This window comes from Carettochelys insculpta, chromosome 6 (genome assembly GCF_033958435.1).
Source record: "Carettochelys insculpta isolate YL-2023 chromosome 6, ASM3395843v1, whole genome shotgun sequence".
NCBI classification, from domain to species: Eukaryota; Metazoa; Chordata; order Testudines; family Carettochelyidae; genus Carettochelys; species Carettochelys insculpta.
Genome location: NC_134142.1, coordinates 18,923,484 through 18,950,873, shown reverse-complemented (window position 1 = coordinate 18,950,873; position 27,390 = coordinate 18,923,484). Strand labels below are relative to the sequence as shown.

Sequence of the window (27,390 nt, the reverse complement as noted above, 5' to 3'; positions counted from 1 at the left end):
TGAAGTCACATGGTATATGTAACACCGGTGGAGGTGAATCTGGCTCATGGTGTCTTCAGTGGCCAGTCACTGCCATCCTGTGCCATCATTTGCTGCTATAAATAGTTGGTTAAGTCCTTAAGATAACAAAAATGCTGAGGTAGGTTCCTGGAGATGAGGTTGGCTCTGATTTTCTGAGACAGGTACTAAGAATCCATAGCGCTCACTGACTTCATCTAGAGTTTTGGGCGCTCACCACTTTTAACAATCAGGTCCATCTTTCCACCAGCATTGACAAAGAGCTGGCAACATTCAGTACTGAACCAGTGTGAGGGCTGAACCGCAGCACCTCTAGGCTTGGCAGTCCATGAACTAGGCACCTCTGGGCTTGCCATGTCAGTTCCAAAAGTAAAAAAGAATTGCTTGAGCCTTGGCACCTCTTTCATTATAAATTAAGCACTCTCCAGATGATGCCAATCCCTTGTCGCTCACTTTCAGATATGTTTCTTCCAGGAGTAGCTCCTAAGTAGGATAAGCACGCTTAAAAAAAATAAATGCTGAATGGAATTTCAGTCTACTCCTCTAAGCCAAAGGGGTATGTTGACAGCACGGCTAACCCCCTCTGTAGTCAGACACCAATTGTGCTAACACAGGGCTCGGGCCCAAGGTTCCAAGACTCTGCAGGGCTGAAAGGTTCAAGCACATCAAGCTGGGGGCAACCTGAAGGATCAAGAGCAGTACTGCCTTTAGTTTCTGTTAGGTCACTGGGAATCAGAACTCCATTCTTAGTTCTCACAATTAATTTGCTCCATTCATTTGATAGCCTTGTGAACTGGCAATAATATGGTCTGCATGACAGAAGTGTTCCAACGCTTAGTTAATGTTCAGAAAGCCCTTTGGGAACCTTGAAAAAAAGACAATATAAAAGAGAAGTATGTTACTATTATTATAAATATTAATTCTGAATGAAAAGGTTAAGTACTCAGCAATCAGATTAGGATCTGCCTACTGTGGCCTTACACACCTGCTGTTTAGATGCCACGGTGAGAAGCACCTTTAAAATACCAGCAAGTGTTAGATAGCTCTCTTTTGCTGCAACCTCAGCTAAAATGGGCACAACAACCAGCTCCTAGCCTGCCCATGGTTAAGGGTAAGGCCTTCCTGCTGCCAACTTTTGCATTAGCAACTGGGCGGAAGCAGATGCACACCCTTGCATGCTCCGGCTTGTGTAGATGCAAGGACTGGGTGTGCTCAGAGAAGCTGGGGTTGCACTCCTGAGCACCTGGCCAACTTCTTACGCCCATTGGGCAATGTGTTGGCCAGCAAAAACACCCACCCCTTTTTGCACCCACACTTTGAACAATGAAGGCAAATTGCAGTTCCCGGAAAGCCTCCTGCACAGCTAGACAAATCAGTGGAGTCGCTAAATCCCCTGGAGGTCGGAAGAAAAAGCCCAGTCCCTCACCACGTCCTGACTCCTGGCTTGCACATGCCTGCTGCCTGCAGAACACAGCCAAGCGCGCCGCCTGCCCTGCTGCAAACCACCAGCTCCGCCGCGCCCGGGGTCACAGCAGAGCCCAGGCTGCTGCAGGCACCTGGAATGTTGCAACCAGCTTGTCAGCTGACCTAACCTGGCTCGTCGGCTGGGGAGAGGGCGGCTGCGGGAGAGACTGGCTCGGGGGTGGCGGACGGGGTAGGAGCCGCCTACTGACGTCTAGAACCTGCTGTGCAAGCGCAGGCGGCGCTGCCTTCCCGGGCAGGAGAGCCAGCGAGGGAGGCCGGCGGCCGCTGGCAATCTGCAATGCCCGAGGAGCGGCCAGTCGGGCCGGCAGAGCCGGCTAGAGGCGGCCGCTGAGCCGGGACTTGCCGCCACCCGCACCTGGCGCAGGGGAAGGGGCCGCGGCGGGCTGGCAACAGGGGGACGCAGGCGGCCGGAGCAGGTACCGGGAGGCCGGGCCGGCGCGGGGGAGGGGGATCGGCCGCCGACAGGAAACAGCTGGTCCTCAGTGGCTCTGGCCTGCGGCCTCCGCCGCAGCAGCACCTGGCTGGGGTGCAGTGGGTCTCCGGGCCCGCTCGGCCGGGCCTGCGGGCGGGCGGGAGCGGGGCCGTGGCTGCCGCGGGGCAGTGAGATGGGTAGTGGGGCGGGAGGGAGCTGGAGGCAGGGGCCCGGGGTACCCCGCGGAGCCGGCAGGAAGCTGCTGCCATGTCGGGGCGCGGGGCCGAGATGGGCCGGGCCCCTTCCCGAGTCCTGCCGGGGGCGATTGGTGGGGGGGGGGGCTGTCCGCACGCTCTCCAGTCTAGGGTGTCTCAGAGCTGGCCCGGCCTGGCCCGGCTCGGCTCCTTTCTCCGCCCCCCCCCATGATGATTTTGGGCGGGGGCAAAATGTGCCGTAACCCATCATATCCCTGCCTCGACCCCCCCCGCCCCGGCCCTCTCCAGACAAAGAGCCCCGTCTCCCCACCCCGCCCGGTCTCCTCCCCCTGACTCACGGGGTCCCCCCGCCCCACGAGCCCGCATGCTGGCGGGGTGGTTGTCGCACCTTCCTCGGCTGGCGTTTTCCCCGCGGGCGGAGGGGATGGCTGGCAGCTGCTTTCTAATGGTGGCGGATCATGGAGGACTAGGCGAGCCAGCCAGTTTATTGGCATCTGCGGCCACCCAACACGCGATCAGCATCTCCGACATCCCCGGGCGGGTGGTGCTGTCCCTCCCGGTCCCTCCATCGTGGGGGGTTGGATCGCGTTAGTATCCAGCCGGCGGCTCGGTAAGTCCCCCCCCCCCCCCCCTCCGCCAGTCTCCTTTGAACAACAAAAACACTTGTCTATTTCAGCGGGATTCGGCGGCTTTGTTCAGCTAGGTTCCCTTCTCCCCTCCAGAACCCTCCTCTCCTCCTAGACATGTCCATAATAAGCATTAGTTTCAGCCGCCGGTGCTGCTGGGGCTGAGCTGATTACAGACACAGCCTCTCTCCACTGGATCTAGCAGAGGGTGGCAGCCTTAATTAGTCCACTGACTTTCTGCCTTGTGGCCAATGGCAGCTTGGGTGGTGTGTTTATTCCTTTCCTCCTAGCAACAAATGCCAACATAGGCTCACTGCATGGCATTAGAGGCAAAATCTGGTGTCCAGGGGTGGGCTCTGTTTCTTTGTTCCTGAGCTTTCCTGTAGAACTTCGGGTAGAACCCATTACATCTGTAATACAATGTGATTTGAGTTAGCTGGAAGTTTGTTTATAGCCACCAGTGCTCTGTGCTGTTATTTAGCTATAATTTACCCCTAAATATCTTCTAAGAGCCCAGTGAGCAGTGGGAGTGTTGCTAATGTATTAGACAATTATTGACCATTCATGGTCCAGCAAATTCGCTCAGTCAGCACCAGTCAGGTCCTGCGGGTGCTGGATGCGAGAGGTTCAATCTGTAGCAGTATAACAGTGCAGCCGTTTCTGTCTGGAGTCCCTGCAAGTGCTTTTTTGGTACTAACACAAGGCCTCCTGGCCACTGGCACGTACAGTATGCCCCTGCATTTGAATGGCATTGTGCCCACTCCCAGGTGGCTTTCTCTGATCTTTCACACCTGGGTGCTTTTATTTTCCCAACAAGGACTGCCCGAGAAGGGATGGAAGGGCCAACGGAACTCTGAGGCTCTCACAGGCACTAAGGGGACGGAGAAAAAAATGGGCTGCTAATAGAGAACGGTAGTGAGTTGCATCCCCCACCGTCTACCAGCTGAGCTCCTCTGGCTGGCTCACTGAAGTGAGGGCATCCAAGGCTCTGCCCACTCTCCATCCTACACGGCCATTCGCCACCCATCTGCCCTTCCCCTCTCCATGCCATGTGCTGTGCCTGTGATAGGTACCCCACAAAGGAGAGAAAGACAACATGCTGTGTCTCCTTCCTCTCTAATTCACTATGGCCAGTTGTTACAGACCAGTGTGGATATTTGAATATGGAGGTGGAGGAAGCATGCTCTGTGCTCCTTGTCTTTGTGGGGGATGCAATGGGTCGCCAGCACTGTGCCCTGTAGGGAGGGAGCTTGTGCAGCTGCTCGGGAGCGATTCCAGTGCTGCCCAGCTGATTAGTAGAGCACTCTCAGCTAGGCTGGTGTTTCTCCCGGTGGTTCACATTTGCACATGCCTCATTCTGTGAAAATTTATTCCGCACATGGAAAAAAATCCGCACGTGGATGGAAAGGATAAGAAGGAATATTGGTTATCAGTATGTCCAGAGAACCTTCCTGCCTAAGGACATAAAAATGGCCATATGGCATCCAACCAAAGATCCCTCTAGCCTAATATCCTGCAGAAGTCATACCTTTCAACCAGGCTCAAACTGTTGAAATAAATATGCACTCTTGAAAGGGATATTCTGTAATCTTATTCCACTGATAGTGGCCAGTGCCAGATGCCCCATAGGGAATGAACAGAACAGGTAAATCAAGTGTTCCAGCCCGTGTCATCCATTCCTAGCTTCTGGCAAACAGAGGGTAGGGACACCATTCCTGTCCATCCTGGCAATAGCCATTGATGGACCATGAATTTATGTAGCTCTCTTTTGAACCCTGTTATAGTCTTGGCCTTCATGACGTCCTCTGTCAAAGAGTTCCACAGGTTGACTGTGCATTGTGTGAAGAAATACTTCTGTGTCCGTACCACTTTTGGGTGTTGTAGCCATTGGGTGCTGGTAGCCATGTATTTTAAACTGCTTATAACTCCCCACAAAACTTGCTTAATGCATTCTGATGAATTTCAGTGTTGTCAATTCACTTGCTTTTGTTATTGGCCAATAACTAGCCACAAACTATTATATGTGTTTGATTTGTTCAGGATGTTTAAAGGCTAAGTGCCAAACACCAAAATGAGTGTGACTTCTTGGTTCCTGGTTAGCAGCACTGGCATTCGCCACCGGCTCCCTCGGGAGATGATATTTGTTGGCAGAGATGACTGTGAACTAATGCTCCAGGTAAATATATTTTTATAAAATGTCTTTGGATCTGGTAAATATTGTTTAAAGGTGCAGCAAATGCCTTGAACGTAATGTTAGTGGTAGTACAGGCATGGTTACTGGGCATGCACAGGGAATGGGGATTGCTGGTTAATCAAACGTGCCGATTTATCAAGCTTTTTCACTGAACACAAAAATGTTTAAGAAATAAAATAACCTTACTTAGCACTGCACCTGAGTTCTCTGGTTATTAAAAGTGCTGGTAAACAAGGCCTGTATTGTATTTAGAAGCTGTTCCAAACCTAAAGAATGCTTTTAAGTAAATCACCTTTTTTATAAGAACTTGATATTAGGACAAATTTACAGTTCCTGCAGCGGTATAATGCATTTGCAGAAGTGACAGTGAGATTTCTCAAAGGGCCTGGTGATTAGCCTGGGCATCAGAATTGTATTGGCTGTAAGTTACCTGATAGGAACAGATTACTAGTACTACTCCTGAGGGAATGCTGCACCAAAAATTTTAAAATTCTGTGCCCGGTATTTTAAAACTTGGCATATTTAATTTGTCAAAATAACACAGGATAATCATATTTTATCAGGTGTGTTTACATCAAAGTACCTGTCAGCAAGTGTGTCTGTAACAACACAAACAACAAAAAAGATTCAGGAAACAAATAGATTCCTGACTCAGCCTATTAGCACCTCTGAATGGCTCCACAGGGCAGATGCCAATGCTGGTATTTGCATGTATGTCAAACACCGGAGACTTTTTAAAGGTATGTCTACACAGCAAAGAAAAGCCATGGCCAGCCAGTGCATGCTGACGTGGGCTCGTAGGCTCAGGCTGTGGGGACATTTAATCAGTGTGTGTAATTATGGGCCCAACTAAAACCAGAGCTCTAGGACCCTGCCACGTCGTAGAGCGTGGGTTCCATAACAATGAAAGAGCCTTGCGGCCCAAGCCCTGCGGGCCTGGCACAAGCTAGCCAGAGGTTTTTCTTTGCTGTGCAGATATATCCTCAAGGGTAGTATGTCCTTAGGAGTAAAGTTAGGCCATGGTCTGGCACAGCACTGAAATATGTGCATACTTCAGCACCTGACTAGGATCTGGAGCCCCACACATGGTAGGAGCCATCACCGGGGTGCGTCCCCAGCCCTGCTCCTCCCCAGCTTCAGGTGCACTGCAGTCGCGAGTGAGAGGGGCAGAGTCTTGCAAGCATACCTAGCACCACCTCCACAGTGTGGTGACTTACGTCTGCCCTGGCTGGTTCCAATACCCACTTGGGACCACTGGCTGGGAGGGTCATGTAAACCAATTAATCTGCAGAGAATAAATAAAATCTGCAGGAGACATTAGCTCTGCACTTTTTTAATGGTGCACAATTTTCCCAAGAGTAATGGTCCTAATGCTCACACAGACAAAAGAAACTGAGTAGCTGGGCTACTTTTTCTGTAGATTTTACTGCATATACCACCTATTGATGCTTGTGATTTTTATTTCTGCTAACTTAACGTTGAATGAGTGCTTTCAGAGTGAAGAGCCAAGCCAGGAATTCAGAGGAGGCACTAATGTTCAGTGCAGAGACTTTAGCCGATGTGGTGGCGTAAACTAGATTGCATTCTTCTGTCCTGAAAAGTTATTGTGTTACTTGTACAGAAAGATGATTTCCCTTCACTCCCAGAGGACTAATCCAGTTTGTTTGCAGGCTTGGCCTTGGTGGTCAGCAGTTTCAGTGACAGAATGCTGCATATCATCAAACTTACACATGTGCGCACTGCAGGAGAATGTTAAGTAGGAGCCCTTTGTTTTAGGACTTTGCGGAAATCCAGAACCAAAATACTTGACTTTGACCTGGTAGAAATAGCAATAGTTAGACTCAGAGAGCTCTTTATTTTATTTATTTATTTATTCAAGTTACAAATGATCGGGACTGCAAAGAGGGAAGGGGCTTGGGCTGGGTTAGGGTTAGGGTTCTGGGACACTGGTCCCTAGACCATTGGCTGTAGGATACAGTGGTGATTAACAAAAAGCTAGCTCTTGCACAAGTGGAGCTCTCCTCCTGTTGCCACCAGCTGAACAGGATAAAGGCATGTCATAAATGCTTTACTGATATTTTGCCATGCAAACAGTTTTTTAGCTGATGGTGGGACTGTGTGATTGGGGATGGGAGGAGAGGTAATGAGTTCAGTTTCCAATCAGAGGGGAGGTGTCAGCAAGCAGTCAGTCTGTTGTGATATGGTCTGTTTATAACAATATTTTGAGAAACCTCTATTCTGAAGGAAAATAAGATATTTGGGTGACATTGGTTGGCAATGACTGAAATGGCTCCATTGGGTGTTCCAGAGTTTGACACTCCAGCATTGTGTTGTTTCTTGGTGCGTCATTTGTTGGGATTTCCTGATGACCTATGCTTTCTCATTTTAATCTTCTGTTTCTGCATTTGAGACTGTGAAGTGGAACAAAGACAAAGGTTTCAAAGATCTTAATAATTTCTTTAGGGCTCATATCTTCTGGTTCAGAAAACCTGACCGTTCAAAAGGTCTTGAGTTTTTAAGTCATCAATTTGAGGCCCTTGAAAGGAACCTGATTTCCGTGGAGTGGGTGTCTCTAGTTGGGCACTCAAAAATGGAGACCCCAAATCAGTAGCCACTCTTAATAATCTGTTTCTTTCAACTTTTCCCGCTGCAGAACTGGCAGGCTGAAGAGTAACCATTCCATGCTTGTGCATTATGTCCTGCTAAGGTGCTGCTGTGAGGGCTGATTCCACAGCTGCAGCAAAGCATAGCAGCAGGGATCCTTTTAAATTCAATTCTGGCTCTCTTCTGTGGGTCACAGGCAGGGGGAAATAAAGTAGGAGCTAACAGAAGTTGTGAGGAGGATGTGATTTTGGTGGGGGTCAGGGCTGGCAGGGTTTAACTGCTTACCGGAGCAAAAGCTGTGGATTGTGCTTGTTAAGGCCAGTTTGTCAGTGTTCATGTGACACATCAAATATGACCCTGTCTGAGGGCATTTCTTTACTGTCCTCTGCAGTAAGTCTTTCTGTAGATTGAGGTACCTCAATCTATTGTTGGCTGTACATAGCCCACCAGAGCATTTCATAATTGGTGGGGTTGGGCTGTAGGCCCCAGTTTGAGGATCTCTTTGGCTCACACCAGGTTGTGCTTAGGTTTACATTGCCTTTCTCCATAATATGGTTGGACGCTGCTGCTCTAGATCAGTGGTGTGCAAAGTGGGAGGGGCGCATGAAATTTCATAAATGGATGCAGCACAATCAGCAGCTGGGTCTCAGGCTCATCCATCTCATTAAAATATTGAAATATATTACTGGTTTTATGTCTGTTTATTCACATTTATGTACCGATGGATAAAGCTTTTACATTCTACAAACTTATTTTCTTTTCATGTGCCAAAATGTGGTTTTGTTTTGTTCTCCCCCAGCCCCATATGAACATAACCAAAACTTAACTTGGCGTGGATGACATTAGACAAGTTGACGGGGGAGTGGGGGCGGTTTGGCCTGTTAATTGCAGGGATGAAAAGTGGGGCCGATGGAAAATGTTTGCTCACCCCTGCTCTAAACCATGGTTAACGTCTCATTTTGAGCAGCACATAGTGGATTATTTTACTGGCTATTCACTTCTAGAGAGGGTCTTTAGAAGGGGTTGATGTTCCAAATGAAATGAGTTTACAGTAATCTCAGGCAGATAAGAGAATTTTCGCATGTGGTATATGTGCTTGCAAAGTTGCATGTGAGCAGATGGAGGCTGGTGTCAAAATAGACCTCTTGCTATTATGAGTGTATCACAGAACCACTGGGTAGACTGGCACCAGTTTGTCTTTCAAGGGGCATAAGAAGTGGAGGCATTGCATGTCCGTGTGTTGGCAGAACTCCTATGTGGGGACTGTCCTATTAGTTCGCCGGAACTGCTACTGTTTGTAACTTCTGGATCTGGGTGCTAACTGTAGAGTTATTTTGTTTGTGTGTTTTCGGGGATGGAGTCATTAGCAATAATTTTTATGTGCACACACGAAACAGATACGTATTGTCAGGGGAGTGTAATATATAACCTAATAAGTCTCTTCCATCTGTAACTTTATGATTGTTTAATAGTTGATTGTGGTAAAGATTAAGGCCCTGATGAGGGCCTCGTGATGCAAAAGACAGTCCCTGGCCCTGAAAGTGAACAATCTGTTATATATTACTCTGCTGCTCTAGGAATTACTTTGTGGGGTGAGGCACAGATAGATTTTTATTTTTAAGTTTCCTTAATTAAGTTGTCTCCAGGTGTAATAATAGATTCCTAAATAATTAAAATGCTTTACTATTTTGGTACAGAATTAAGAAGAGATGCTCTGTGCTTTGTTTTGACCTATGTTGCTTATTTCTTGTAGCAAACTGGATCCATGGTTAGCAGTCAATTAGTTGAAGAAGATTGTATAGCCTTAAAGCTTGAAACTAAATTGGTTTGCTGGGCGAGAACTTAATCTTTCTGGAAATCTTCTGCACCCACTGAAAGGATTAGAAATATTTCAAATATCTCTGCAGTGTTATAAGGTTTTTAGTGGAAACAGTTGCGAGGTGTGTTTGGGTTCTGAGTATAATTCTAGAATGCTAGAACTGGAAGGGACCTCAAGAGGTGGTCATGTCCAGTTCCCTGCCCTCACAGAGGGACCAAGCACCATTCTGTATCATCTCTGTTAGATATTTATCCAACCTGTTCTTAAATATCATCAGTGATGGATAGTCTATAACAACCCTAGGCAATTTATTCCAGTACTTAACTACCCAGACAGGAAATTTTTCCTAATGTCAGCCCTTTCTGTAATTTAAGCCTATTGCTTTTTGTCCTATCATCAGAAGCTAAGGAGAATTTAATTTTTCTCCCTCCTCCTTGTAACAACCTGTTATGTACTTGAAAGCTGCTATTATGTCCCCTCTCACCCTTCTCTTTTCCAAACTAAACAAATCCAATTATTTTAATATTCTCTCTTAGGTTATATTTTCTAGACCTTTCATCATTTTAGTTGCTCTTCTCTGGACCCTCTCTAGTTTCTCCACATCTTTTTAAAAATGTAGTGCCCAGAACTGGACACAGCATTCCAGTTGAGGCCTAATCAGTGCAGAGTATACAAATCCACATTTGGTCTGGAGAAATGATCTGATAAAAGTAGGATAAAGTTCAATAAGGACAAATGCAAAGTGCCTCACTTACGGAGGAACAGTCAGTTTCATACATACAAAATGGGAAGTGACTCCCTAGGAGGGAGCACTTCTGAAAGGGATCTAGGGGTCATAGTGGACCACAAATGAAATATGAGTCAACAATGTTATGCTGTTGCAAAAAAAGCAAACATGATTCTGGGATGCATTAACAAGAGTGTTGTGAGCAAGACATGAGAAGTAATGGAGGATGGATGAGGTCCCAGAAGAATAGAGACAAACAAACATAGTTAGAAAGGGAACAAATTGGACTTGAGCAATTACAGACCAGGCAGTCAACCTAAAATCAGTATTGTGAAAGATACTAAAACAAGTTGTTCAGCATTCAGTTTGTAAGCTTGTCAAAGATAAAGGGGTGAAGAGTAATAGCCAATATGAATTTGTCAAGAAAAAATCATGCCAAACCAGCCTAATTTTCTCCCCTGACTGGTTACGGGCCTCGTAGATGGGCAAAGCGGTGGTCCGTACATACGTTGATTTCAGTAAGGCTTTTGACACAGCTCCAGTTGACAGTCTTATAGGCAAACTAGGGAAATACATTGCAGACTAAATTACTATAACAAGTAACACCCAAAATCCACACCCCCAAGAGAAGAGAGATTACCCACTGGACGACTTCTCCCGTCTCTCTCCCAAGCAGCTTTGTAACCCAGTAGATCTCACTTTTACTCTATCTGCAGCCCACAGTTGTCTTTCCTCTCTCTTTCCTTCATCATTCCTAGAGCCATCTCTGTTTTCTTAGAGCCATGGAGACTTGCCACACGATATCTGTTCTCTGTTCTGCGTCAGGGGGTTTCCATGTTTTTAAGCTGCTGATGGTTCTAACCTGACAGGCTCAGGATTTGAGTATTTCCAAGAACCATCGACAGGCCTCTTGGCTGCATGAATAGTCACAGTAAATGAAAGGGCTGATGCAGGGAACTGGTGGAGGTTTTCATAATGACATACAAGGATTTAGATAGGTGTGTTTGGAAATATGCTCCCATCTGATATAGGCTTTAGAAGAGTTATCAGAGTGTACAGTACTTCTCCCTTTGGATTACTTTGTTAATTTTAGGTAAATGGGACGATCTAGGTATTGAAAATGTGGTGTGTTTATAGACTGTAATGGAGAAAGAGAGCAACATAACATTATTAAGAAATATTGTATTTCCAGAAAAGAAATACTTGGTAGGTCAATATTGTATTGATCCATGTTACCCTTCAGAAAATCTGGTAAATACAGTTACTGAGTGTTCAGGGAAAGCACACTTTTTTGTCCACAAGAGAAGTTATTTGAACTGATACTAGACTCTGTAATAGAACTGGAGCAACTTTAAATTTCTCCTTCTGGTCCCACTCCCTTAGGGGTCTCACCATAACCTCCCTCTTGGGCTCTTTCTGGCTTCAGGCTTCCACACAAACAGTTGTTCTGACAAACCCATTATTTAGAAAATGAAATCCTCTTTGGGTGTTTGTAAGTGGAGCAGAGGTGATGCTTGTATTAGTGGTGGAATGCTCAGCACCTAGTTTATCTCTGACTTTGCTCCTTCTGAGGAAATACTTAGTTATTAGCTTGTCTCGCTTGTTCTTTGCTGTATAATTATTATTTTAAACATCATTTTTTTAAAGCATCTTATTGTGGGAAATTCAGATAGCACCTTTTTTGTTTTAACCACGTCCCTCCCCACTGCAGAATGCTGTGGAAATTCTTTGGCTCAGCTGTGCCACAGTTATTTTCTGCAGGTCCAATAACTTAAAGCCAGAACTGGCATGGGGGCGCTGTTTGGGGCCCCTCGCAGCTTTGTTGATGAGGCTGCAGCTTCTGTCCCTCATGGCAGGGCTTGGGCTTTGGCCTTTTGCTCTGGACTCCAGCAAGTCCAGTGCTCTTCCTGCTTTCTAGTTTATTTTGGTGGACCCCCAACATGGATCTCTGGTGGAGAACTACTGACATAGAACCCTCATGTCCTTTTGTGATGGAGGATGCAATTAAGCATGGCTCTTCACTCTAGTACCTGATTGAGACAAAATGCTTAATAAATGGAAGGCTCCTAAAATGCTACTGTAAATAAGGCTGTTCTGCTTTGTGGGACTCTATCCCCAGTAACTGGATCAGGCTGTAGTCTCTCAACCTGGAAGCTGATCAGTCCCTCATGCTCATGAGTGAGGTAGAATCATAGAACATGAGAACTAGAAAGGACCTCGAGAGGTCATTGAGTCCAGTCCCCTGCCCTCATGGCAGGTCTAAGCATTGTCTAGACCATCCCTGATAGATGTCTGTCTAATCTGCTTTTAAATATCGCCAGTGATGGAGATTCTACAACCTCCCTAGGCAATTTATGCCAGTGTTTAACCACCCTAACAGTTAGGAAGTTTTTTTTAATGTCCAACCTAAACCTCCCTTTCTGCAGTTTAATACCATTGCTTTTTGTCCTGTCCTCAGAGGCCAAGGAGAACAATTTTCTCTCTCCTCTTTGTAATGTTCTTTTAGGTGCTTGTAAACCACTATCACGTCTGCTCTCAATCTTCTCTTTTCTAAACTAAACAAGCGCAGTTCTTTCAGTCCACCCTCATAGCTCATGTTCTCAAGAACTTTAATCATTCTTGTTTTTCTTCTCTGGACCTTCTCCAATTTCTCCACATCTTTATTGAAATGTGGGTCCCAAAAACTGGACACAGTTCTCCAATTGAGGCCTAATCAGTGCAGAGTAGAGTGGAAGAATGACTTCTCGTGTCTTGCTCACAACACTCCTGTTAATGCATGCCAGAATCACGTTTGCTTTTTTTGCAACAGCATCACACTGTTGACTCATATTTAGGTTGTGGTCTATTATGACCCCTAGATTCCTTTCTGCAGTACTCCTTCGTCGGCAGTCGCTTCCCATTCTGTATGTGTGAAATTGATTATTTCTTCCTAAGTGGAGTACTTTGCATTTGTCCTTATTAAAATTCATCCTATTTACCTCAGATCACTTACCCAGTTTGTCCAGATCATTTTAAATTATGACCCAATCCTCCAAAGCACTTGCAACGCCTACCAGCTTGGTATCATCTGCAGATATACTATGCATACTGTCAATGCCAATATCTAAATCGTTGATTAAGATATGGAACAGAACTGTCCCAAAACAGATCCCTGAAGACCCTTCACTTGTTATGCCCTTCCAGCATGGCTGTGTACTGTTAATAACTACTCTCTGAGAAGGTTATCCAGCCAGTTATGTACCCACCTTATAGTAGCCCCATCTACATTGTATTTGCCCAGTTTATTGATAAGAAGATCATGTGAGACCATATCAGATGCCTTACTATAGTCCAAGTGTGCCATGTCCATTGCTTCTCCTTTACCTGTAAGACGTGTTATCCTATCAAAGAAGGCTATCAGATTGGTTTGGTATGATTTGTTCTTTACAAATCCATGCTGGCTGTTACCTATCACCTTATTTCTTCCAGATGTTTGCAGATGAATTCCTTAATTACTTTCTCCATTATCTTTCCTGGCACAGAAGTTAAACCGACTGACTGGTCTGTAATTTCCTGGGTTGTTCTTACGTCCCTTTCTATATACATAGGTATGAAGCATTCTGCTTAAAACCACAAGAACAAAGGGTTGATCCGCCATCAGCCCTTGAGGCTAAAGGTATACGGAAAGTAACAGCTATTTCCCTTAAACTCATGGGATATCATAATAGGCCACTTCTGTTCCTAAATAAGAGTGTGAGCGTGGGCAGATTTGCATGGACATAACTAAAGGAGTGAAGTACAACTCATTTTACTTATTTCACTTCTAGTTTCCATGTAGATAAGAATCAGCAACAGGCATTTTGAAGGGTTTGTGGTGTGTGTTTGTTGACACGAGCGAAAGCAATACATTTCCCTGTTAGTGCAGGAGAACATAGTATTTTGCATTAGTGTTGGTTGTATAATGGTTAAAATATGAACTTTTTTAAAAAAATGCTTTCTTTAAAGAGATGCTGCCAAGTAGTTTCAAGACTGTGGTTGAGCGTCTTCAACTTATTTCTGGCCTTTTTACATCACCCAGGTAGTGCAAGGAGGATGCAATTTGATTACAGATGAAAGTTGCTCCATGGAGAAGACTTCTTGGTTCTAAGTCAACAGAGTTAGCTCCTATGCCAGCCTACCCCCTCTTAGAGTGGAAGTTGTGATAGGGGTAGAGCAAATGTCCGCTCCCCTGTGGTTGTTCTTAGCTAACATACGGGCGTAAGTTCCAAAATCCCAAAGGCTACACAAAGGTACATCAAAGCCCTGCCCAGGGAAATTGAGAATCAGGGAAATGTTATCAGCCTACACATTCCCTATTCCCCTTTTCTACACAAACTGTATTTTGGTCCAAGAAAGAATAAGCACCTGTATAAAAAGGAAATTCTGTCCTTTATTTTCCTGCATTAGTATCTGCATGGCATATCATACATGCCAGCTGACCCTACCACGCGTTTTTTTTAACAAGCATTATCCCCAGCATGTTCCATTTCTGCAGACACCACTGATAACTGTGACATGGAGGCCCTGGCTATGTTAGCTGCTGGGTTATCCAGTTAGAACATAGTTGATCTGCTTTTCTTTGTCCAATGGGTGGTATGAGACCTTTCTGTATGAATGGTCCGGCCAACAACCTGTATCAAAGGGTCTCTTCTGGAGTGAGGCAATAACTCAGAGCAGTAATAAAGCTTTTACTTACTTTTTAATTTTGGCCCATCATTTGCTTTGCTGGTACATTCCTGAACGCTGCTGAACACCTGTGGCTTCCAACGATTGCAGCAGATTTGTCTTGACAAGGATTTAAGGGTGTGTTGCTGTTAGACAATTTAGTTAATGTCCAAAAACTCCAGTCTGGTCAAGGCCATATAGATGTTCAGCACGTGATAAGAAGATTTGAGTTGTCTCCTGGACTTCCTGCTAGGCCTCAGCTGGACCAAATTAGCATCTTATTCCTTGCCTTGCCCATGACAATAGGAGGACATGCTAGCTAATGCCTTCCAACAGCAAGGAACCTCGAATTCTCAGTGGAGGCAAACAGCATAGGCAGTGAGCACTGTGCACCTGGAAGGGTCGGTGCCTTGGTTGCCTTCCATTATGATAGAGGTATATCCTGCATGCCCAGTTGGGCTATCTTTTGGTGCTGTGAAACCACATATGAGACTGTATTGCCCTGGAGTGCAAAGCGGGTTGGCTTGAGTGACAGCCTGTGGAGGGAGAAGTCTGTACTGAACACACTTGTGTTATCTGCTCATGGTCCTAAGACATGTGCAACCGTCCCAGATGGTCCCTTGTTTTAGGCCCATATTTGCCCACATTCCATACACACTTGGTATCCACCTACTCATCCATTCACCCACTCTTTCCTTATTGCTAGTAATTTACCTTAGAGGCGAAGAGGCACGACATTAAGGTTACAGAAAGAGTTGCTTACAATTAAGTGATGAAGGCTGCAAATTCTTTGAGGCAGGTACTTTGTTTGTTCTGTTTATAGGATACCCAGCAAGATGGAGTCCTGGTTCATGGACTGGGGTTCTGAGGTGCTACTGCAATACAAATAAAACATAACAATGAACATACTTTATGTTCTGTAAAAGTTGCCCTGTGCATCCTTGTCTGTGTCTATCCATTTCTTGTCTTGGGGCTTCGTTGCACGCCAGAAGGTCTGATGGGTGGGGCTAAAGCTAGGGACTTGAGAGTGGGGTTCAGTTTCTTGCTTAGTCACAGATTCCCTGAATGACCCTGGCTGTGTCGTTAGCCTCCCGGTGCCTCATCTATGCAGTGAGGATAATAGCACCACCCTCCCGCAGAGGTGTTGTGAGGATTAATACATTAACGATTGTGAAGTGGTTAGAGTTATAGTAAGGGAATAGCATTACATAAAAGCTAGAAGATGGTGGTGTTACATGTTTATTGGGGGCGTGTATAAATCTGTTGGAGTGCATGAGATGCTCTTGAATGGTTGCTTTTGTGCATTCAGTGTCAGTTGTCCAGAAAATATTTTCATGTAATGGAAACTGCTGTACAGCCCCAATTGCAACAGGCAGGGATAACTTCCTGGCTCAACTGCTAGAGTAATAACACCTATTGGATGGTGTGGCAGTTAGAATCGCATCAGCAGTAAGGATCGTTTTTCATTTGGAAAGGGCTGTATTTACATATAATAGTGACCCACTTTACTTACAATATTAGTGAAGCAGCCTTGAGGCAAACCTTTTTTGTTTTTCTGTTTGAAAGATCTAAGCAATAACTTTGGCTTTCTGCAGCAGGTTAAAAGTTATATAGAACAGTGTTTCCCAAATGTAAAACATTTGCGTACCACTTTCGGGACTTTGGCCTTATTGGCGTAACCCCTCGTCCAGTGCTGCCCTCATGCTTATATCCTGATTTTTAGTAATTTATTTTCTGCCGCATATCCCTTGAAATCCTTTTGCTTACCAAACTTTGGGAAACACTGGTGTAGGGTATCACATGATATATAAAGGTGATCTCCTAATTAACTATATGTTTGTTTTCAGTCAGCCCCTTGCAGTAATTTGGAAGACCATATTAACTTGGCTCAAACTTAGTCTGGGAAAAGAAGAAAAAAAAAAAGGATTTATCAGCTGCCTGGAAGATTAGCGGCGTGTTTGACATCAGCAAGGGAGAGAAGATTCTACCAAACTGTTACAATATTTGCCATCATAAAAGCCACACTTTTGTTTTTTTTCCTGGAATTCTCATGAAACAATGTGGGCCTCTGTTCACCTAAAAGCAAGTTGGTAGAGCCATTCTGGGAACAGTATTGTGGAAACCATTGTGTATGTACCTGGAAAAGGGAAGCAACTCTTCTCTTCCAAGAGCTGATTGAGAGCTATTCAGGAAAAAATATAGCTTTGCCTCCTTACTTCAGTGATTTAGTCTTGTTCATTTTTGCAGATATCCAGAGATACAACAGAATATGATGTTGAAGGGCTTTTCATTGACTGGTCTAGTTTTTTATTTAGAATTCAGGTCATATTGGGAAATGGAAAATCATCCTAAATATAGAGGAGAGTGTGTCAGTAACCTCATTAATTTTTTCAAAACCATACAGAACATGTAAAAACTGAACACTGAAACAGTTTATTTTACCTGTAGCTAAGTCATTCTTTTTGACGATTAAGTTGACTGAGAGCAAGTAACATCATAAGTACTCACTGGGACTATTTATGTGAATAAAGTTGTCTCTGGGTAGTTATAGTGAAAACTCTCTTATCTGGAATGTTGGGGCAATAGAAAGTGGTACTGGTTAATTGAATATTCTGGTTTAAATGAGAGTTCTCCTTTACCAATGAAATACCAATATTCAAAGAATTAGAATACGATATATAGTATAAAATAGTACACAGGGATTCACCAACCCAGTAATAGCACTGCACTGCAGAGGATTGGTTTCTTTAAGCACATAGGTGTATACAGGTAAAGTTTTCTATACAGTAGGTTATCGTATGACACTATGTATCACTGCGGACAGGGCATGGCGTATACCCAGATCACTAACAATACCCTTAACACTAAACTATACTGAACATACTTGATTCTTTCTTTGATGATTCAGAAGGCATTTCCAGATCTTTCTGTGGCTCAGGGTCAGCACTATCCACATCAACAATCACTGTAGGTGTGGAAGGTGTAGGAGGTTGGGCTGAGTCTGTAATGAGAGCCCTGTGACACATCCTGGAAGCTGCGTTTTGAATCCATTCCTGATTTCAGCTTGCTTGTCCTCTGCCCCTTTTGCATAAAAGTAGAGAGCAGAATATGCAATCCTATAACATGGTGGGCAGTAAACTAGTTCTGGTTACAAGACTGACGATTCATATTGGGAGCCAGAATTGCTGGGCCCCTGGGCAGAGGGGGCCCTGGCTCCATATTCCCAGCAGGGATGGAGGCTGAAGGGGAGGATCTGGGAGCTAGTCTATCCCACCAGCCCTTCAGCTGTGCCTGGTGCTCTGGCAGAGAGTTTAAGACAGACGGCGGCAGCCAGGAGCCCTGTGTCCCTTTTGAATTGCTGGCTCCCCCGTATTTGTCCCCTGCTCTTCCACCCTCACCTCCCACAGTCAACAGGCCTGTTGGGAGATATCAGAAATGCAAGTTAATCAAGCTTTCTGAATAACTGAGCTTTAGTTATCAGAGCTTTTACTGCGTTCCCAGAACAGAATCCTGAGATAATAAAAGACAACATCTAAAGCCAAACCCCTTTCTCCTCATTAAGAAGAAACTTAAATGGAAATGTATTGCATGTTTCAAGTGGAAAATGTACATATCCACCGCGAAAAGATGGTGTCGTCTTTACTCTGGTTAAACAAAATACAAGAATGTGACATACACAATAACTATTTGTTTGACCATAATGAAAATTAGTATTAGAACTGGATTTTGCTTGGTAATAGGGTTCAAAACTTATTTTAAAACCAGCCCAGTCTGAATATTCTATCATTTTAATTATACAGCTAATCCACAAGGCTGAATTCTTACACATGCACTAAGGAAAAAAATAAAAATCAAACTTTTTGGGGGGAAATGCAAGTTACAGAAAATCTGAGATGTATTTTCATCTTGTTAAGTAACAACATAAAATAAGATTGGACTTCCCTTTTGGTTAATTTCTTTGTATTCTAAAGAGATAAGGCATCAGATTCTCGGGTGATGTTAATATGGACCAATGACAACTGACAGAAAGTGGGAATTTTTTCCAGGTTTTAAGTGTGATTAGCTTGGTTTGAATGTGAATGGCTGTCACTTATTAAAATCCTGGTTTATAATCTTTGTCTTCAAATGAGTTTTTCCCTTTGAAAATAATTTGATAATAAATGTTAGAACCCCCAGCCCCCTGCAAAGTAGGTTTGTGTCTGTGAGATGGGCTTGTAGGTACCAATCTCACAAATATTTAAATGAATTACTTCAATAGGATATTTAGAACAACTAAGTCAGCTTTTCCTGTTTATTCTCTGGCTCATTATAGCATTAATAACATGTAATCTTCCACCCATCCCCATACCGGGTAAGTGTAATGTCGTCATTTTGTTCTGGCTAATGTATCTTCTTGTGTCTGGCCGGTCTCAAATTCACTTTACCTTTGTTCCCAGTCCCGCAGTGTGGATAAGCAGCATGCTGTAATCAACTATGACAAGGACAAAGATGAGCACCGGGTGAAGGATCTTGGGAGCTTAAATGGGGTAAGTGGTAAACTCACCAGCTAACTACAATGTATATACTGTGTATGTCTATCATCCTAATCCAACAACATATATGAGCATGTTAACTGTACCTGTGAATGTAGCCCCACTTCGAGTTGGTGGGACTTACATAAGCGAAGTCGGACACCTGCACAAGTGGTGGCATGGCTGGTTTGAGTAATACCTTGAGTAATCAGTTATCAGAAGGTAAACAAACATCCCCTGAAAGCCTTTCCTTTATTTTGATGTTCACTGGCTCCCTTCCCTCCCTCCCCCTTGGATTCAGCCTTGTTGAACTCTTCAGTTGCTAACAAAATTGTAGAGTTGGCTGGGAAAGAGACAATGCAGTCCTCGCCCCCACATGGGTTGAAATGTTGTCTCTGTAGTGGCTGTAGAAAGCTGCAAAACTTTAAAGACTCTTAAGTCAGCTGTTCATGCAAAGCAGGATGACCTTGGGACAAGCCAACTGTCTTACTAATTAACGATGTGCAGTTATGGAATGCCATTTAATTTCTCAGTTGAGATAAACCGTTTAAAAATTGCCTTTTAAATAAAGAGACTAGGTTCCCTCCCTATCTGCTTCTATTATGAAGGCTGAGCAGCATGGTGGCTGAATGAATTCAGCATGGTGCTGGGAGACGGGCACTCTTAAGTCTTAATCTCTGCTCTGGCATTGACGCAATCAGCAGAGACAACAGACCCCTGGGTAAGGTGTCTGTGGGGGTGGGGGGCTGGTGCCATGCTTCCAGAAGGGGTGGGGCCAAGGCTGGAAGGGGTGGGACCAAGGGCAGCCTGCCCTCAGCACTGTACAGCATGCAGTGGGCACCTCCCTACTGTTAACGAGCCATGTGGTTCGCTGGCAGTGATTTAAGGGCCCAGGGCTCTGGCTGCTGCTGGTGCTACTCCAGCAGCTGGAGCTCCAGGCCCCTTTGAATTGCCAGGCCCTGAGGCATCTGCCCCCTTTGCTTCCCCTTCTCTCCCCATCAGGGGGCTGTGGGGGATGTAGGGTCTGTGGGGGAGGTGTTTACTATAGGTGGCTTCTGGCCAGTGGACCAGTGGGGTGCTCAGGCAGGCTGCCTGCCTCCCATGGCTCCATACGCTGCTCCTACCTGCTGGGGCAAGGGTGTATCTTCATGGCCCTGGCAGGAGTGGGACAGTGGCTCTTTGTGTGCTGCCTCCTCCCACGCCTCCCCTGGGTCAACTTCTGGGCCATAGGAGCTATGAGGATGATGCTGGGGGTGGGGGCAGTGCATGAAAAACCACTGCCCCCATCCCCCCCAGGTGTGCACATGCAGAGACACACTTGCCCCAGCAGCCGGCTGTTGTGAGTGGCATGTGGGGCTGTGGCAGACAGGCAGCCTTCGAGAGTGCCCTGTGGGGCTGTGGGACCTACAGGCTCAGAGGTTCGTGGTGGGTTGATGAGGCCATATTTTTGCGCGCCCACTCCCCCTGTATTTGTTTTGTTCTGAAACTACAAGCCAAGTCCTTGGCAGGTGTGCCTCACCTCAGCTGGGAAGTCTACGGAGCTTTGCTGGTTTTACTCCAGCTGTGACTCTTGCCCTAGGTCCTGAAGTAGGGTTAGCGAGGTTTAATACTTGCCCTTGTCACACACGCTTAACCCAGGTCATTGTGAAAGGGGTAGCCGGGGAAAGTTGTGCCCAAGCACTGAGAGCATTTCTCCTCATTCCCTTTGTAAACTTGTTTTCTTTCAAGGCCCTTTGGCGAGAGTCTGTTTTCAGTGGTGTTTCACAAGGGGTGACTCTGCTCTTACCCAGCCAAAGGAAGGAATTGCATTGCCATGTTGAAAGCCCAACAAAAGGCAGCTGCCTCTCACTTTCTATGTAGAACTTTCTGTCTATGTAGAACTCCACCTTGCAGCAGGTGGTAATGCCCAGTATTTGCCAGTGGCCATCCCCTGATCTAAGTGCAGCTGTTTGCCTAGCCCACATCAGCATTTGTATGTGAGTTCATGATCTGTTTAGTTTTGAATCAGACATACAAAAAAGCATGTATCCAGAATTGCCCACTTGTCACATATGGAGTCATTTCTTTTCTATTAGGAGGGCTGGAGTCACTTTGCAGCTCTGCCACGTGCTTCTCTTATTACCTTGGGGAAATCACTTAATCTTCTGGGCATCAGTTTTCTCATCTGTAAAATGGACCAATTAGCTTGTAAGCTCTTTGGGGTGGGGTCGTCTTTCAGTTATATGCTTTGTACAGCACCAAGCACAATGTGGCATCAGCAGCAAAGGGTCCTGTGGCACCTTATAGACTAACAGAAAAGTTTTGAGCATGAGCTTTCGTGAGCACAGACTCACTTCATCAGGTACACAATGTGGCATCAGGTACCACTTCAATACAAATAATAAAGATGCTTCCTTTTTTGTATGCCCTGGCTCTTCCCATCCCTCATTTTTACAGTTTTTTTAAATTGTAAGCTTTTTTGAGACAGACACCTGTCTCATAGCAGGTACATGCACAGAGGCGTAGCATAGTGTTGTGCAGGTTGAACCTCTCTAATCAGGAATTCTGTCATCCAGCAAACTCTGCAATCTGGCGTGATTTTAGTTAGCGGGACGACCACTTATTATGGTTGTGGCAAAGTTTCCTCTGGGCCCATAAAGTTTGTTTCCAGCCACCAGTCCTGGCTCACAGTGTTCCATGCTGTTATTTAGCTGCAATTTATTTCTAAATGTCTTCTAAAAGCCCAGTAAGTAGTGGAGGTGTTGATAATGTGCTAGAATATATTGACCTCCCATCATGCGGCAAATTCTCTTGTCTAGCACCGGTCAGGTCCCTAGGGTTCTGGATGCTGGATGAGAGAGCTTCAGCCTGTATGGATTTCCTTGGGGGGCATGAGGCTGTTACTGTACTGGCTAAAGAAAATTAAATCCACTACCCAATATATGAATAGTTCTAGTGATTTGCAAATTCTATTTTGTTTTCACAGGTTTTTCTGGAGGGAGCTAGGGGTTTTCAAAATTGTGTACATAGGTTCCATTGGCTTGCTTGGCTAAATTTGTAAAGTTATGTCTTCCATCAAAACAGGGTCTATGCTTCTGTGTTACAGACTTTTGTGAACGACGTCCGGATTCCTGACCAGAAATACATCACACTAAAACTGAACGACGTGATTCGCTTTGGCTACGATATCCTTACTGCCTGAGCAGAGCATGATACGCTGGTTTTGTTTTACGATGTTGAGGGTGAAATATCCTTAATTGTGGCAAATGTCTAAGTGTGTTGATATTGCTTTTAGTGTCTTTGGTTCGTTGGCTTAGAATTCCAGCTCCGTGGGCTTTGATTCAAATGTCAGCTCCCTTTGATTTCACTGGACTCTTGATCAAGCCTTAGGTTGGCAGTAGCTGCATTCATCTAGGTGCCATTTCTAGCTCTCATCTTAATAAGACTAAATAAGAGATTTGGGATAATCTCTGTCCAAGAATATTAAAGGAAATGGCCCATGAAATTGCAAGTCCAATGGCAAGGATTTTTTCATGAACCAGTCTGGGACCACATGTGAAATTATGTATGTTTTTACGTGTGTTTGTGAGTGAGAGAGAGAGAGAGAGCGAGCTTGTGCAAAATTCTCCTAGGATTTTATTTATTCACTGCTTTGCAGTGCAGATTTTCTGTAATATTGAGACCCACCTCTGTTATTTGCAGGAAAAATTTGCCTGCCAGAAAGCATCTCTGTTGCCTTACCTTCAGCTGACTGGTGCATGCAAGTCTTCGTAATTAAATGTCTAGCTGTTGTGCCTATGTAATTGGATACCTAGGTTTATAACTACTAAGATTTGGTCCTGTGAATTGCTGCTGGCACTAAATATGTGGACACATCTTTTCCTTGCAGCTGTAAACTGCAGTGTGCGGGGTAGGCTAGACACTGGACATGTGATTACTGCTTAGTTACAAAATGCGTAGACAGCTCATCTGAGCTGAAACATCCTATGATCTTTGATATCTGCATTACCTCCCTTTCAACCCAACTGTTGGGTGGTTCTGTCTGTTACATCTTGTCTTTTAGGCTCCAAGCTGTTTGTTACAAGAACCTGCCAAGTACTAGATGTTTGTACAGTGTTTAGTATGATGGAGGCTCTGCACTGCAGTGTAAGGCAAAAAGCCGTCAAGTAGCACTTTAAAGACTAGCAAAGACTCTGTTACTATTCAGTGTAAGGCACTGATCCGGGATAGTTCTTACACAAGGCATATGTTCCAGTGCCTTGCTGAACTGTGACCTCCATGGTTAGCATGTGGGTACATTGTTAATCATACTACAGAAAGCTGAAGAAGACTATTATAAACCTGAATGCATCCAAAGTGTTAAGCCAGTGGCTAGTGTGCAGGTCTGTTTTAATGACTGTGATGCAGATCTAAACTTTCGCAATAGCTCTGGGCATTGTATGCCTTAATCAAAGGGTCTAATTGGGCAGCTATTCCTCATGCATGTTCCTGTTGAAACGAAGTATTGCAAATGACTAGGCAGCTCTATTTTGCCCCTCCAGGGGAACACTTACCAGAATCGGGGCTGCAGGGTCAGTTGGTTGCTGTCCATTCTTTGCCTTGCCTTATTAGAGAGTGCATCCTGTGCCTCTCCTGTTCAGCCCTGTACCGCACAGCCTCCTTCATATGCTGTGAGTCAGCTGAGTTCTGTTGCATAAGGCCCTGCAGCTGTTTTCCATTGAGAGTGGCGCTCACACCAGTGAGGTTTCCCTGCTATGCTCCTGTCACTTGTGTCTATTTTTAGTTTAACATATTCCATCCTGTTTTTTCCCCCCTCTGCTTTGTGTCATCTCTATAGGGCTGCTCTGACGACATTGCTGAATATTTCATTTTCTGTGCGGCATCCTCACAGGTAGTTGCCTGAGCCCAAAAACATGAATATTGTCTCTTTTGGAGAGCTTGTAGCAACTCACCCTGACATACTCTCTACACAAGAAGCTCTACTGACCAAACGCTGGCCAGGGCAACATTGCTGCCTGAGACTATGCGGGGAACTAAAGTCCATTCCCTTTCATAACCACATGGGACTATTCCAATTATGGATTGGACACTGAGGGAGGAAGACAGGAGTTATGCAGCTAACAGGTGGTTGAGGAGGAGGGAGTGGATAGTTGTGGCTCTGAATTCCTTCCCACGGCTCCTCCTGGTTCAGTCCAGCTGTGTACCCCACAATGTTATTCCTAAAGGCTCAATATAGCCCTGTAGCAATTGACATATGTGTGGCAGAGTATATCCAGTGTTGTTTTAACGCAATAACTCTGTTGGACTGTTTAGCTCTGGTGAAGGGACAGCTACTTTCAGTTTGTTCATGTATTTTTTTTCTTTTAGGCTTTTCCAGTTTTATAATCACATCTGTTTCAGTTACAGTATCACTGTGTGTTGGAGTCCTTCTCTGCTTCCTTAACACAAACTGTACATTCTAACATGTATGTTTTGGAACAAATTCAACACAAAGTACCAGAGGAAGCATTAAAGGTAAGTTTATTTTTGTGTGGTGATGCTGGTACTTGTGAAGCGTTAAACAGCAAACCCTACAGTATGTTCATAACAATGTCCCAAATTTTTCAGCTCACCAATGGCAGTGACATAGCTTGAAGCTCTTACACACTTTGATAGTGCAGTGTAGAAACAAGCACAACTCAGGATTTCCCTTCGATGTGTGCTTAGGAGAACCTCACCTGGAGAATAGATGTATCTCTCAGAGAGACCAGTTTTGCTCTCTTCTGTCCCAACACGTGTCAAATTGAAATGATTTGTGATTTTTATCACAGCCAGTTAAATAACAGGCACTAAACCTTTCATATTTGAAAACCAACCGTTAATGCTTTAAACTTAGCTTCTGCCCAACATCAATGGCCTGCAAGAAATTAAGGGATGAAGAGTGAATTCTTTTCTCTGGGTTCTGTCCCTTTTGTTGGTGACTTAATGCTTCCTCAAGTGGGCAAATATTTGCTCTGTTTACGCTCAGTAACCATCTCGATTTTAATAGCCTCTTTTTCTCTCCAAAGATACCGGTTGTTCCTTAGGACTTTCCTTACAGCACAATTCCACTTGCTTCAGTGAAATGACACCCTCACCCCACCTTCCCCCAGCATGAACTGCAGGATCAAAGACAAAACATACCAGATTTACCTCACCCGTGAGAGAAAGGCAGTCCCTCTGAGGTGGAATGCCCTAGTTGTTTCACACCTCAAAGTGATGCCAGCACTGCAAAGCATTTAGAACAAGCAATACCAGTACCAAACATTAACCTTGAATTGACAGGTATAGTCTCACATCCCAGGTTTCATATTTAAATCTACTTGTGCAGGAGGGTAGGACAGAGGTGCGTCATTCATTGGACTTACTCAGACCTGATTTTTAGGGAAACACCCTTTTCTGCAGGTCTGATCAGATCACTGAATACGGGTTAGCTTTTAGGGGAAACTAATTAAATGCAAAATAGCTTCCTGACCCTTCTGTCCAGATATGAATCAATTAATGATGAAATATGTTGTGGTGTTACTGAAACCTTCGTGGAAGGTAGGTAAAAGGGTGGTTTTGGAAGAATTCACAATGCTGTTATGAGAATAAAGAGCAATGAGGAGTTCAGTATTTGAATTCTTAATGTAAGGGGCATCGCTTCCAATTGTCCTTTATTTTTTAAAGCATTTCCTAAAAACACATTTCATGGAGCAATGACTTTCTCATTTAATATCCTTTTAAGTGGGGTATCTGAAAGTTTCTCAGCTGATATATGCATTATTTCATAGCCTTTGTTCAGGCAGGTAGTTGAATCTTGTTGTAGATTACAACTATAATACTGGTTCTTATGTGATCACATGGAGAGAGAGTTTCCTTTTTTCATTACCTGTTGCGTATGTGGTAGCCCACTGAGTTGTTCACATTTTTGCTTGTGTCTGCAGCATGAAAAGTACACTAGCCAACTTCAGATGAGTTTCAAGGGCACTGTGATGAAAAGGGTGGAGCAGTCTATGGAACATGGCAGCTATGCTGAATCCCCGCAAGCAAAACTGGAGAGGAAAGCAATGACAGGTACTTGCTTAGAAACCAGTTAGTCGAGGTTCAGAGCAGTCACTTACAGAGCATCTTGATTTCTTTGCTGATTCACAATAGCACTATGGTAATGCAGCCTACTTTTAGAAGCAATTATAAATGTCCTCTTTCTAAACTTCTCAGTTCAGCGGACTTGTTTCAGACAATGTGCTTTGCTTTCTCTGATATGGTCTCCAGGAGAAATTTGCTAGTCTGACATTATGAGAGAGGGGTGCTCTGTCATTGGAATTTTTGAGTGGTTCCTTTGCAGCGAGACTGCAGGACTGGCTAACTTGGCACCTGTCTGGTTTATTTTTAATTTCTTATCCGTGAACCACCACATGAATGGTGCCAGTGACTCAGCCTGGAAAATGCAAAGGCTTCCGTGGACGGACACAGACGTGCAGGGGATGGTGGCAGCACTGAATGTACTTCAAAAACCCATTGTGCTCTTATGTATCTGCGCTTCCTAGTGTGGCAGTGTGTGTGGCTGGGGCGGGGACGGGTAGAGAGGGAGGGGGAAAGGTTTGACCTCAGTTTTATTTCAGGCTGAGAAGATTGCTGCAGGCAACATAAGGACCATTGTGAACCTTTTCTCCCTCATAGTTCTCACATAGCTATTGTTGGGTAGTTTTACCATTGCTCGGTTAGCTTTTAATGTAGACCGAGATATGTCATTCCTTCCGTCCTAGCCGGCCAAATGTCCAAGGGCTCAAGTACTGTTTTAATCTGCCCTCCTTTTGTCCCGGAGGCAGCCATGCATACCTGCTGTTCTTCCTGAGAGGAGCTCCTTCCCCAGATCTCTGGTCGGTATGAAAGGTCTTATACTTCCAGCTCTCAATGATAGGTCGCTTTGTGCCTCATTCATTGAGGAATGGTCACAAGCCCCGTGTTTGGATCCCATGTCCTGTAAGCTGCCCCTGTGATAGCGACACGGCAGCCTACCCCCAGGTTCTGAGTCAGGCAAGTCAGGAGCTGCTGTTGGACAAATTGAATCATCTGTGACAGTAGTTCCGAAGTCTTCTGTGTTAATGGGGCCTAAA

General features: G+C 44.9%; 1 protein-coding gene across 5 annotated transcripts in view; it reads left to right on the top strand.

Annotated features, from left to right (window-relative positions):
- The first annotated feature begins 1,692 nt into the window (after positions 1 to 1,692).
- The window catches only part of CEP170B (centrosomal protein 170B), an 83,249-nt gene continuing 57,551 nt past the window's right edge, over positions 1,693 to 27,390 (top strand). For 4 of the 5 annotated variants that reach the window (XR_012645885.1, XM_074996386.1, XM_074996389.1 and 1 more), the window contains exons 1-2: positions 24,735 to 24,787; positions 26,218 to 26,347. Coding sequence is in view for 4 of the 5 variants with exons in the window: in XM_074996386.1 (XP_074852487.1) it covers positions 24,737 to 24,787; positions 26,218 to 26,347 (181 nt within the window). In the remaining variant the exon portion in view is untranslated. Of the gene's footprint in view, positions 1,920 to 4,796; positions 4,933 to 19,219; positions 19,310 to 22,379; positions 22,459 to 24,728; positions 24,788 to 26,217; positions 26,348 to 27,390 lie in introns of those variants that run through there. The other variant, XM_074996390.1, reaches the window with a different exon arrangement.